This window comes from Scleropages formosus, chromosome 3 (assembly GCF_900964775.1).
Source record: "Scleropages formosus chromosome 3, fSclFor1.1, whole genome shotgun sequence".
In the NCBI taxonomy this organism is placed as follows: Eukaryota; Metazoa; Chordata; class Actinopteri; order Osteoglossiformes; family Osteoglossidae; genus Scleropages; species Scleropages formosus.
In genome coordinates, this window is record NC_041808.1 from 21839123 (window position 1) to 21853224 (window position 14102).

At 41.3% G+C, this 14102-nt stretch overlaps 1 protein-coding gene across 1 annotated transcript in view; it reads left to right on the forward strand.

Annotated features, from left to right (window-relative positions):
- Nucleotides 1-11798, forward strand: part of LOC108935265 (glypican-5-like) — a 48913-nt gene extending 37115 nt beyond the window's left edge. The window contains exons 8-9 of the mRNA XM_018753753.2: nt 3397-3532; nt 9072-11798. Coding sequence (XP_018609269.2) covers nt 3397-3532; nt 9072-9274 — 339 coding nt within the window. The 3' untranslated portion in view covers nt 9275-11798. The remainder of the gene's footprint in view (nt 1-3396; nt 3533-9071) is intronic.
- The last annotated feature ends 2304 nt before the right edge of the window (nt 11799-14102 follow it).

The following is a 14102-nucleotide window of genomic DNA, read 5'->3' on the forward strand; positions in this document are numbered from 1 at the left end:
ACAAAAGTGTAATAATACAGATGTCCCTTCATTCATGGGTTAAGTTCAGTAAAAAACACAGATAAAGACTTTTATTTGGTTGTATTTTAACTTAACATTAGTATTAAATCTAATTTTAAAGGACTAAAAAAGTAATCTTCTCAACCTCTATTCAATCCTGGCTCGACATACTCATCTTTTAAACATTTCCAATGTCTGTCTGTTCCTCAGTTACAAATTTATGAAGATGCTAACATGTAATTGGTTATTTACTTATAACTGTATTTTTATCGCTCGTCTGTTTAAAAAGAAAAAAAATGTCTTCCGTGCAGTAAGGGCCACCTGTGTTTTCTCATCCTAACGTTAATGGACATAAAAATATCCAAGCAGAGTAGCAGTGGGGGTCGACTTCAACTCGCTTTCTGTATTCAGAGCACACATTTAATGTTTGTGATCAATTACAGGTGTTTATGGAATAAATCAGTCAACATTACATGTTAACATTAACTGTTAACTTGAAAGAGTGTGCATTTTTATTTTGTCATTTGAAATTAGTTTTATTTTAATGTATTGGGTGGCACAACGGGTTTGCCAGGTGCCTGCTCTCTGGTGGGTCTGAGGTTCGAGTCCCGCTTGGGGTGCCTTGCGATAGACTGGCGTCCCATCCAGGGTGTGTCCCCTCCCCCTCCAGCCTTGCACCCTGTGTTGCTGGGTTAGGAACCCGCTCGGGACAAGCAGCTATAGATGTTCTTTTGAGGTAGTGTGGCGTTAAAAGCACATTTATTGATGGTATAGATTATAAAGTAAAGTGAAAGTGACCAGATGCTGATAAATGTTGCACATGTTGTTTGAAGTTAATAAAAAGTAATAAAAATGAATTTAATTGTATTGTGCCATTGTGATCTATGTTCATATTTCTATTCTTATATTAAGAATTTCAGTTATGAATTTTCTTCTAATATGTAAAATTATCATTTGATCTATATGAAAACTGAGATACTCTGCACACTTTTTTGAACAATGCACTTGGACCAAAGTAGTTGATCATTTCTAGATATTGTAACTTGTCTTCCTGGTTTCATACTTGTAGTTGTTCCCAGTGTCGCTCTGTGTTGTTGCCTTTGCGTGTTGCTGTGACCCAATGTTACTTTTGTTGCAATAAAACAAAGAAATGAATGAACAAACAATAATAAAATAAAAGTCATGATCGGGATTGGTGTCTAATCCCCTAAAGCCTAACTGACAGACACAGTCTTGAATTTGTAGCAAAGAGAGGACCAGCTATGAAGAAATCCACAGTTCCAAAAAGTTCCTGGTTCTATTCACATACACATATTATTACCTTTCGGTTATTGCCACAGTCGGGTTCCGAAATCCTGATCCTTTGGTACTCTTTGGGACTAGTTTAAGTCTCTCTGTTTTCATCACATTTTTCTAGGAGACACTCGCTTTTCTTTTTGGAGTGTTACTTATAAACAGAGTGACTTATTATCCAGTTATTAAGACTTAGTTTCGAAAGTTTCATTCCATTGTGTGACATTGATAGGAATTAATTTCCTGAAGAATGCATTGCCTGAAGTGCAATGACATTTGAATTTCCTTTAGACTGAATCTTCCACTCTCAGATTGCCAGTGCAATCCAGTTTGTTCTGTAGTGGGAGGCTTGGGAAAAGTGGGGTGAGGCAGGGGACGTGGGGATCTTGGGTTTTGAGAAACTGTCCTTAGGCATTTGCCACATTCCCTGACTTAGGGTCATTCAGGCAGGAAGGGTGATGCAGCTTCTTTCCAGCTGATGAGAGTAGAAGCAAGCGCACGTTTCCCACTAATTTATAACGGCATGGCTAGCGAAACGCACCCTACGTCCCAGTTTGCATATCACATTACATTACACGTAATGTTGCAAATTAGTTCTATATTGTTCAAAAACATTTTTGATAAATTAAGGGCGTGTTCCACTATTGTCCTTTATATAGTTTTAAAAGAAAAAAAAACATAAAAGTTAAAAAAGTAAAAAAACAAAAAAAATCTTAAAAAAATTATCTATCTATCTATCTATCTAACTATCTAGATTTCCTTTGCCTCTTTTTCTCTTCAGTTTGCGGCCATGAGCCTGGTGACAATCCACATGGATCAATCTGTGTACAACAGGAACGAACATCACCCAGTTTTTATATTATTCATGATTTTTTCAGAACGTGCCTAGGTTTCACAAAGCTGGAATTTATGGCAGTACTGCCATTCAGAAACTGATTGTACCTAAGGCCAGCACACAAGGATGCATAACCTTTTGTAAGGAGCACAAAACTTGGACCACTCAGAAGTGGGAAAACTAATATGATTTGATTCCTAGAGACCTTTCTTCTTGAGCAATGGTGCAATATCCCATTACACACAGTTCAGGACTTGTATGAGAGAATTTCAAGACAGCATGGACCAAAAGCTCTATGGAATATGTCCAGCATCTTTTTGCCCAATTGTTGCTGTTCTGGAGGCAAAAGAGGGTCCCACACAGTAACAGCTAGGTATACTTTATAAAGTGACCAGTAAGTGTAAGTGTATACATATCACAGATTTCCTTGACATTTTTAACTGCAGAGCTTGTATCTGTTGGGAAAAATGTGGTGTCTTTTTGAAATGTATTTTATTGATATATTCATATCTTGTTCTGTTTTTGATAAAGCTGTTGTTTTATCCTATTCCTGGACAGCTTGTGTTATGAACTGTGAGTATTTCATTTTGAAGAAGCGCTTCACTGCTGGCTCTTCTGTTTTCCTCGTTTTAAATTAAAAGTTCATTTCTACTAAAAGGCTCCATTTCTGCAGCAGGTCATGAGCGCAGCCTGGGTTTTATTTGGTTTGGAAATGCTCCTCTCCCTGGCTAAACAGCGAACTGAAGCAGCTGTGTTGTTAAAAGGGGCTACCTTGAGTCATTTCTGCCAACAGCCATTAGGTTCTACAATGAGTCCTCACACTGTTGATGTGGTACTATTCCCTTACTTTTAGAGAGTTACTGAGCAATCTATACTATTTTTATATATGTGCACACCAACCACTTTTGCACTTGTTTATATTTGTCTGAGTGTGTTTTTTATTTTTTGCTGTGTTATTTCACTGTTCTCTATTTCTACTTTCTTGTATGTCTGCTGCTGTTTCTTTATGCAATTTCCTTTGGGATCAATACAGTTTCTGGTCCGGTCTAATCTGGTCTCAGCAGCTAAAACATTGCCCACTTTCTTTCACTAACTTGCTTAGCTGAGTATTCCTGGTTGTCATGGGGGAGAGTTTTGGCCTGAAAGTACTTTTAATTGGATTCAGTTCAGTTAAATTGACCCAACCCCTTAGCAGTCTCATTATGGTCCCCCACTGGGTAGTCTGCCACTATTTCTCTTAGTAAGCTTGTTTTGTGTGTGTATTGCAGGAAGTGCAGGAGGCCATACCTGGGTTAGGCACTAGGTGGATCTGGCCAGAATCGGGCAGCGGGGTTCCAGAAGGCAGCTCTGACTGTGATGATGAGGATGGCTGTCAGGGCTCCGGAGAGGAAACTGCCAAGATCTGTGAGTTTTCTGTGATCACTGATCTGCTGATGTCTCATCTTACCATGTCTCATCCCTCATTCCTCATGCAAGCGTCATTGGCTTCACTTATTTACTCAGTGCTCATCTGAGTTCTAAACAGCCATCTTTTTACATTTTACATTTACATTTATTCATTTAGCAGACGCTTTTGTCCAAAGCGACGTACATCTTTTCTGTAAATGTATTGGAATAGTGTCTATACGTCTCAACAAATTACATTTTTTCAAAATTAATTTCATCATTTCTTATCAACTGTGTCAGAACTATGAGAAACACATGGACAATACACTGTCCAAGATGTACTGGGATTCTAGGATAGGCTGTGGACCCTGTGACCCTGACATGAGATTAAATGAAGATGGATGGATGGATGGATGGATGGACAATCACTGGCAATGTCAGTCAAACTGGAGAAAATACACCTGTGGCACTACCAGAGCAGCATTCAACTCAAGAACCATTAACTAAGTGAAGTGAGTAATTGTCAAGTGCAGGTTTTAACACCTCTGGAGTTCTTTCAAGTAGTGAGGATTGTGAAAGCCTCCCACATTTCTTGTGAGTAGGTACACCAACACAGGGCACAGAGAAAAGACAGAGATGAAAAGCAGGGAAGTTACCACCATCATGGTAACAGATGCAGGTGTATTATGGTAGTAACTAAAAAATGTGAGAGGAGAATGTATGGTTAAACCAACAATTTTACAGCTGGTATGCTAAGCTAGAGGAATCTCTTAAAACTTGGACTTAAAGGAAAACTGTAATATTGTGAGCGTTCCCATGGTATGCTGAGTAAAGCAGCAGTTTTTCTGAGCACATACGTTGCTGTTTGCGGGTGTTTTGCTGTTCCTGATTCATAAATTTCATGTAATGCCACAGGGTACAGGATAGACGTCACTTATGAAAAATTAACTGAGAGATGAGTTATGCGTAGTCACCAGGATTTCTGAAAGTACAGATGTAGGTGTTTCCTCTGTAATCCTGTGAAATGTCTCAGAGGAAATGTCCCCAAGTTATTTGTGTGGCATACGAGAGCGTGTGCTTCAATGTTCTGAGCATGCTTTCCTTGTTAAAATATACTTTGGGCTTGAAAGATGTGCATCTGGACATTTTGACACTCATTTGTATAGCCTGCTTGCTGAGTATAGTGCCTTGCACATACAATGACCCATGGTGTGGAGAAAGCTCTGAAGAAAAGCTTGTCTTGAAACCCTTACTCTGACTGCCTTGGGTTAGACTCCACTGCGCTAGAGGAAATGAAAGGTTCTGGAGGTAATATCTATATATGCTCGTGTCCCATCTGGTTCTTGTGGGCTAGGATCATGAGCTCTGGTGTGACCAGTCGGGTTGGGAAGAAACATCTGGTACCAGAAAGGCAGGTGCGTGCTTCACTAGAAGCTCTTAGGGGCAAGTGCCAGTTGACCCCAATATCACAAACCACAGTCAGGCTTTCTCTGCAATGTGCCAATGTACCAGCTGGGCTACAGCTTGAGAAGAGGCTGCAGGTCAGGGTGACCAAAAGTGGCACCACAATAAAGCCACTGTCTGTTTGTTTTTAATACAAGCTGCTCTCTGTGCTCGCTTCAAACTTCGGGGTTTTATTTTTAACAGAGCCCGCTCACTTGACTTTTGGTCCATCTGCTATGAGCCTGTAATACAAAAATAACACTGAAGTGTTCTCTTTGCTTCATTCCTTTACTTTCATCTATGAAACTTCCTGTACTGGTGGTCTGCCCTCAATACATAAGCCTATCCTTGCAGTAGTAGCAAAAGGTCAGAGGTCATTCTGAAAACCCACACCAAGTGCAGCGATCAAGTCAAAATTAGCAGTTAATCTCAGATCTATGAAATTGGAGTGACCACAAAGATTCAGTTTTTCTCTTGTGACCTCATTTACCTATAGTGTCTGCGTGATATCCTTTAGTAGTCCAGTGTTCTGCCATATTCCATCGAATAAAATTTTAGCTAAAACCTTGGTTCTCATATGTTTCCTCACAGGATGTCTTTTTCTAGAGAGCATTTCAGTTGTGGCAGCATTGAGACTTGTTTCCTTCCAGTTTCCTTCAGTTACGCAGCAATGTGTGCTAGAAACAGCCGTTAACAGTAGTGTTGTTGTGGGATATCAGCCAGCATTTCTGGAATGAGTGTTGCGCAACAAGTGTTTGCAATCTTGCCTGATTCTTGATGGCAGTTATTTAATGTGTTGAGATGAATGTGACACTGTGACACTGTTTACTGCGGACAGAGTCACGTGCAACAGACAGGACTGTGAACTACAACTGTAAGCAATATGAGAGGAAATGTATGCTTCCGGGGAGGCGAGTTTCACAGCTCTCTGTACTGGAAAAATGGGGAAGAGGGGCTCTGAGTTCTCTTCGCACCCAGAGAGATGTCAGAAGCGGGGATTTTTAAACACATTCCAATCCTTAGGTCACACTGTCCTTGGGAAATTTTCTTCCAGGCTTCCCCATTTAGTGACAAGTAGATGCGAGATGACCACTTGTTAGAATACCGCTGGTTCCCAACCTCCACTCCCCAACTGAAAGAAGTGTAGTAACGTGCTGTACATTAGTCCGCCTTTCTCTTCTGTCTTCTTTACATGTCATTCCCTTCACTGTTAATTACTAGAGCTTGTGTTTCCCATAAGAGGGTGCGGTGGTGCAGTGAGTTTGGCTTGTGTCAGCTGTCTGGCGGGTCTGGGGTTGGAGTCCCGCTTGGAGTGCCTAGCGGCGGACTGGAGTCCCGTCCTGGGTGTGTCCCCTCTCCCTCCAGCCTTGTGCCCTGTGTTGCAGGGTTCAGCTCCGGTTCTCCGCGACCCCGCTCGGGACAAGTAGTTTCAGTCAGTGTGTGTGTTTCCCATACTAACCTATGGATTAGAAAGCTGCTCAGATGATTTCAGCAATTGCAGGCTTCTGCCGGACTATTAAGCATTGCTCAGTCAGTGTGATAATGGGGGAGCAATGCAGAGCAAGACCTGGTAGGAGGATGTACCAGGTGAGAGAGTGAGCGGTACTGCTGGCCTTGGGACCGTCTCCATAATGATGGGACAGACTCAGAGTAACAAAACTGACTCCACAGTGACAGAGTAGGACCCATTGCAACAGAACACAACAATGGGACAATTTATGTGTGTAATACGTCACAGTCTCCGTTTATGGGATGCTCTTCATAACTCATAGTTTAAAACATAGAAAATGCATATTTTGCTGTTGTTGCCTGATTTAACAACACAGTTTGGTACACTTTTGTCACCACTTCCTTGCAAGAGGTTAACTTGTTGCTGTCCCCAGGGTTAGGCTCTGAGCTCAGTGGCTGTTTACGAAAACAAGGTCTATGATATAAGAGTATGCCTCATTTTCTCATTAAAAGCTCCCCTTGAGAACCTGCTCTGAAAACTAGCAGTGAATGAGGGACAGAGATTCTTTGCACACACAAAGCTCTGTAGAACAACTTGAAGTACTGCAGGTGATTTAGACAGGAAAAATGCTTTGAAACCCTAATTAATGTGAAGATTGCTTTTGTGGGAGTAACTGCACAAGACAAATATACCAGCACTATTTTTTATGTATGTTAATTGCATAATTAATTTGGTCCCGGCATCCTGTTTTAATGAAAAGCTGTAAAACACACTGAAATTACCACAGAGAATGGAGTATGGCTTAAGACCTTCTTCTTAATGAATTCAGTTATACTGTAACAACCCCGCGTTACTGTTTTAGGAGGGGAGTGTGTGTTTAAATGCAAGTAGTTGCATTATGGGAGATAATGTTAAATGGTGTGTAACCACTGGGGGCACTTAAGGGGAAAATGGTAGGGTGACCGTGTCTCCCAGGGTGCTGGGAGAGCTTAGAGGTGCTAAGGCAGGCTGGCTATAAGCGCAGGTCCTGGAGGAAGAGGGGTTCTTGGACCGAGGGCATTATTTCTTTTGTACTGCTGTTCAAATAAATCGTTCGTAATGAACGCTGCTTCCGCGTCCTTATTCGCCCCATCTAAACCCACGGCGCTGCACGCCACAATACTAAATTCGTTTGAACACTTGCAAATTAGGATTTTGTCTATTGCATTTATTAAAAACTTAAAATAGTGAATTAAGGGCAATAAGTCAGGTAATAGCAGGGTATAAAAATTCAAATCCTCGTAAAACTATTTAGAACTGAATGTCCAGGGACCGGTAAGCACCTGGGCCTGAGACTAACTGCCGATGATGAGGAATCTGGGAGACACAGCTGACAGAAACCGCACATCTGCTGAACCTCCCCTAAGGACAAATACCTCTCTTTGTTATGTGCAACATATTCCTGCTGGAATACTCAGACATGTTCCCAGGGACACAGCAGAAAAGATAAACAATCTGACATGAACACTGTAAGAGCGTTATTACTTCATTTCTGCTCATCTTCATTCAGATTGAGTTTTTTGCCTAAATACTGTAAACCACAACCTTGTCCTAATGAGCAGTAAATGAGGCCTTTGACTGTTGCGATCAGGGTGTGTTTGTCTAACCCCTTCACCTAAGTTCATGTTCTCACTGTGGTTATCCAGCTGACTAAAGAATATACAGATGTAAGGATTGCTGAGCAAGTAGCTATAATAATAGTGTGTAGATCGCTGAAGAATTGAGTGAGAATGATAGAGTTCTGGCAGCCTGCTCAGTCTCTCTACACAATGTGTCTAACATACAGCTGCATTAACCCTTGGGTTTAGTTTGAAGTTGCTTTCTAGTTTTGGTGTTTCCATCCAAAACTGGACAGCCTATAATTATTTATGAAGCAATTATAAAACATTTATGATGACAATGTAGCATTACACCTTTTTGACCAGTTCCATTCCTAGTCATTATCACGAATTCTACACTTTTTTTGGAATTTGTGGTCTTTGTGCTTCATATTCCTGAAATAATGCCACTTGCGTGTGTATGAATAAAACACATGGAATTCGATTAAATTTGTGATCAATAATTTTATGTTTTCAGATGGTTAGTGTGGAGAAAGCTGTGAAGCCTTATGGCAATCAGGTGAAAAAAACACATTTATGATAGAGAAAAGTTGTGAAGTTGGGTCAAACCTGACCAGAACATAAGCCAAAGGTTATCTGGAAAACCCTATTGTCTGACGGAAAAATAAACTACGTGCAGAAGAGTACAACAGCGTTCAAAACAGAACAGAAACCAAGTCCGTCACTTGGTGTGTCTTGAATAAATACTTAAGGTGGCTTCAGTTGTCTCTAGCCATAAACTATTTTCCCTGTTTGTCGCCATTTCTCGATTCAGGAACATGTGCTTCGGAGGGTTCAGCTACAGCTGATGGTTTTGTATGGTTTTGTAAGGTTTGTAAGGTTTTGTATGGTTTAGAAAGCCCCGTTATTTGGAGAGGCAAATGCAGCCTCGTACCACACGTAATGCCAGAACTGCTTGTGCAATTTTTTGCACATTCTATGATTTGTAAAGGATTTGATAAAGCTGTATGCGAACTACCTTTTCAAGGTTCACTGCAGCTATTAAATGTGCACGTCTCTCTGGCAGCTCAAGACGTGAAGCCTGACACCTCATCAGAGGGGAACGAAGAAGGGAAGAAGGCAGCAGCAAACCCATCTCAACATACTGCCACCATCCGCCCATGGAAGGAGCGCCCTAAGGGGGACGGCTGCACCTTCACCACCAGCTCAGCGCTACTCTCCATCGCCCTCTTCCTGCTAGTGCTACAGATGCAATGGAACCTGTTATGAGCCAGGACCAGGGAGATCTTATTTCCTGTACCCCCAGGGCATACAACACTGCCAGGAAGTAGGAAGAGGATTGCAGGGAAGGTGAGGGGGGGATCGGTTGTTTTAGAGGGCAGACAGTAGGTTGTTCGCAGAAACAGGTTAGGAAGTCCCTGCTTCTTCTGCATCGGCTTGGATATTGAGCCTTCTTCAAGTAGATTGAAGGTCTTGTTGCATTTGTTCTTAAGCTGCTGTACTATAAATCCTTATTCTATAGGGCTTTTAGGTACACAGGCATGTACACACACACTACTGCACACACTACTGCTGTTAGGCAGATATATAGCAAAGTTCTCTGCTGCAGTTCCCAGGAACAAGCAGTCACAGCATATTCAGCTCAAGGGGGTGTACTGGTCTTTCTAATATCTGGTAATCATGAAAAAAGTACACATCCACAACCCCCTGCTCAATTATTCCTTTTCCCATTAGATGTTTACTGTTACTGCTTTGCCAGAAAGTGTATCTGAAGTTTAGCATACTAGAGTAGCAAAAAGGAGGGACATCCCTCTTCTCTCCTGCATCACTGTCAAAGAATAAGCGCACAGTTTACCTTTGAACACTTTCTACCGGAGCTGAAATCTTCTCTGGTCGATCTTTTATTTGTTCTATATAGTGCACGCCAATGGATTTATCTAAGTTGCTGCTGAGTGTTGCATTTTACATGCAGTGGCTCACAGGGAGAGGACTGGTTGTGGTAATGCCCGGTTCACAGCACAGTTCCATGTAGTCAGTAGATGTATCCGGGTATCAGTCACCACACCAACAGAATGTTCAATCAACCGTAACAGATTTCATTTCATAAATCACCTTTAGCAACAGCAGAGCCACCAAGTAATAAAGCTCTCTATCTTCATGAATATAGTTACCCTCAGTTTGCTGGTAGAGTACATGTTGGGCATTGCAATTTTTACAGGAGAATGGAGGCATTGTTACTTGATGTTGCACTCTACTTGTATTGCTAATGCTTTATTTCTCAGACAGCTTCACTTTGCTTTTACTGTATTATGGCATGGCAGTACTATAGGCTGTTTTTTGGAACCCGGCCTAACTTAATCATGTAGTAATGATTGTAACACAGCTGTCTACATGTTTGTGGGCCATCACAAGATCCCACTTACACTTACACATTGCCTTAGACTTTCAGAAGACTATCTCTGCTATTGTTTACTAAAACCACAAACCACTTCTTAGCAGGAAAAAAAATTAAACTAACTTTTTACCAGACAATACGTGTGGTTGGCATCAAGATAGGACATATCCTTTTTTACTAGAACATGCTTGCTTTTGTGTTTTATTATTGTGTGTGCATTTGTGTGTCTGTGTCTGTCATTGTTTCTTATCAGCACTCTGAAACGCTGTGGTAGAGGAATCTAAACGTTCAAATCTAAATGTTCTAAATGTTGTAAATGCTGAGGCCAATGCTTTGAAAAGAGGTCACACTATGTTCAGAAGCGTGCATGGGGATCTAGGGAGATTCACACTGCAGAAAGGCATCGGCTTCTTCTCCAGGCTCTGAAACAAACGACATCCCTGCAATGCTAACACATACAGTATTAAACACCGTTTAAGTTCCTTACTTAAGTTAATTCCCTACTTTTTTCTTTTCTTGTTTGAACATGAAATTTCAGTGGTGTGAATAACTCTCTTTAAGGTTATATACAGAAATGCTGCATAAAAAACAATCTGTCTTGTTTTCACCATGTTATAATAAAATGTGTCCTCTCCCAGATGGTGATGTTCCTTTTAGGGCAACTGCACATGATACATGCCCGTCACAAGATTGCAATCCATACAGGAAGCAGAGACTAAGCTCTTCATTCTGAATAATTCACAGAGTGACTACAAAGTCTGTAGAAGCTGTCATGGCTCTTTCTTCAAGCAGTTCCATAAACATATTCTTTTTTCTCCACATGTATTAAAACTTTGATGAATGTCAGAACAATATATAACAAGCTAACATCAGACTGTGAGATGTGTTTAGACCTGTTTCATTTACTCATCAACATCTAAAAAAGGAGGATCCTGATTGCAGGAAGGCCATGAGAACTGAGCCCCAATTCAAGTGGTATGAGGATTACCTGGCCAGCCATGAAGGAAAGTTAAACATAGGACCCAGCCATGGCTAAAGAAGGCCATGGTTTAGCTCTGACTTATAAGTGATTAGGGGGATATAACTTGGAGGTTCAGTCATGTGCTGTGCAGAAGCCACTAAAGTTGGGCAAGGGGTGATAAAAGAACAATTCCCAGAATTAAATCGAGTGATAAGTTTCAAAGCTTTTTTTGCCAAGAATGACTCCAAGAAATTGAGAGTTTAGAGGAAATTCCATGCACACACATGCCAACTGTATGTTAGAGTCACTCCTACAGATTTATTGATGTGTTTCACAAACATGTTTTGAATGTAACATAAGCTGAATTGGTCCCTCTGTTTGCCTGTGATGCAACATGACACATAAGAAGGGAATCTGCCTGACAGTATTTACCTAAAGTTATGCCTATTCATTTGATATACTGGTCTGTCTGAGGTTGAAATATGAAGCATTTATTTCACTTAGCTGATGCAAGAATAAATGTATGAAGGTCTGGACGGCCATTTATCATAGCTGTGTCTCAATTTTTTGTCCTTTTAAAATTGCACAGTCTGCATTATTATCTCAGCTGACGTGCAGAACAGTAGTCATGGAAAAACACAAACACTGACTCATACAAACAGCAGTCTTTACAGCACCCCAGCAGTATGACTTGTTTACCACACAAGCTGACTGTGTGGTTAGGTCCCGTTCTGCTAAAGAGGGTGGAATTTGACTTAAAACTCTTAATCCCACACACCTAGTTTATGTCTAGGAATATAAGCCTAAGCTTCTTGTACCTAACTACTGTTTGATGCAACTGGTGTTGGCAACACATCAGATTCCATGTCAGGAGCAGATCACTTCTCACAGAAGATCTGTACAAGGTGACATCTATAAGACTAACCAACTCAAGGTCATTGGATTCTACAGTTGTTTCAAACTTTGCTTGGTAATTAACCTCTATAAGAAATGGAGGAGCTGCTGTGAGCAAATAGGGGTCTGCGGATAGGCAAACTGAACATTGGTGGATGAATTAAACTGGGGGGGTTCTTGGAAGGGGAGACCACACCTCCAGGCAAAAAATTGACCTTAGCCTGGAACAAGGGAACTAGTGAGTACTCATACCACAAGCAGAAACAGGGAAAGAGCTAACAACCCCAAAGAGCACAGCACAGTCAGTTAGTTCAGATCCAGCTGTGGTTATTTATTATTCCATGTTCTAAATGAAGAACACAGGCAAAGATGTTGATCATTATGTTGCTATCTAATCACACCCTCTATTCATGCATAGCACCGAGCAAGGAATGGGAATATGATGGTATTGAGAAAACGGGTATATAGTACGCCAGGTATGTTTTACTTGTCATACTATAACATTCCATTGTAATCCATCTTATCATCATGCTTGTCACATGCACCCAGCCAGCATCTGCCTCTCATCAAGGCGGCAGGGGATAAAAGGACCGGGAGTCCACGCCTGATTGCGGAACCTCTCACAAGCAACTGCGTCTACATTCTCTACAGCAAACCCGTCCTTTCTACGTCTTGCTCCCCTGGCTTCTGGCCTTGCTTCATTTTCATCGACTATCTTCCTTGTCTGTTCCCGAAACCCTGAACGCACATCGCCCGACCCATGCCTGTCCCCGACTACTGCTCTTGTCTCGTGATTTTGGACTGATTGCTCATTAAACAGAACCCGCAATTGGGTCCCACTCACCTTCACTGCGGCCTCCATTGTTTCACCATGACAATTCCGTCTTACAGGTAGGTTTCTTTAAGGTATTATCACACTGTTACATCACTTACAGTTAATGAATTGCTTTGCAGGCCATGTAATGATGCTTTTTAGTTCCTCTGTAATACTAATATACTGGAATTCCTTGGATAGTGTAACAAGACACATACAGCATTAAAGCTGATTCTAAGAGTGGGAAGATTACCATGACCAATAGCAGAAGCACCCTCTGGCAAGTGATTAAAACACTCTACTGTGAGGAAAATAAACATTGCTACAAGCAACAGACAGAGTTATTATGGACAGTAATCACATGAAATCCTCCTGGAATTCATGCTTATTCTCTCTGTTATTAAATGAAAATATAGTGCAACGTGAAAGCCCCTGGGGCTGGAGGGCTGTATCTGGAAATGACCTTTCCAGCAACAGAGCTTTCAGAAATGGGAGCACTACGGAGGCCCTTGGCTCCCCTCTGCCATGTGTTATCATTAGAGTGGATCACATACCTGGATTGCTGTAAGGATTGTTGGAGTGTATCTTTTGAACCACATCCAGTAGTTGCTATGATCATCAGATTTTCCTCATGCCTAGTTGGTGAAGTCACGTACTTAAAGTTTGTGCATGCCCAACTTTGGTCTGAATATATGCTTTACAGCCACTCCAGCAGACCTTCTTTCTAACTCATACCATCCTTATAGATACATGACAGCAACTTTTAAATAAAGACAGCAAACAAGAAGCAAAGTTGTGATTGCTAGTTTTCTGTAATGTCAAGGACCCAAATGCAAAGCTGCAGTTGCAGTGCTAAATTCTCAGTGATGCCATTTCAGTAGGTATGCTTGGTACTCTAAAGTAATTCTCATGGGGCTTTGGCTGAAAAGGAGGTTATTGAAGGCTGATTCACCAGCTTCTGTTCACTGACTAAATCTTTTAGAGACCCAGAAAAGCTATCAATTATGCGTGATGCTTTTGCTGCTGTCACTTC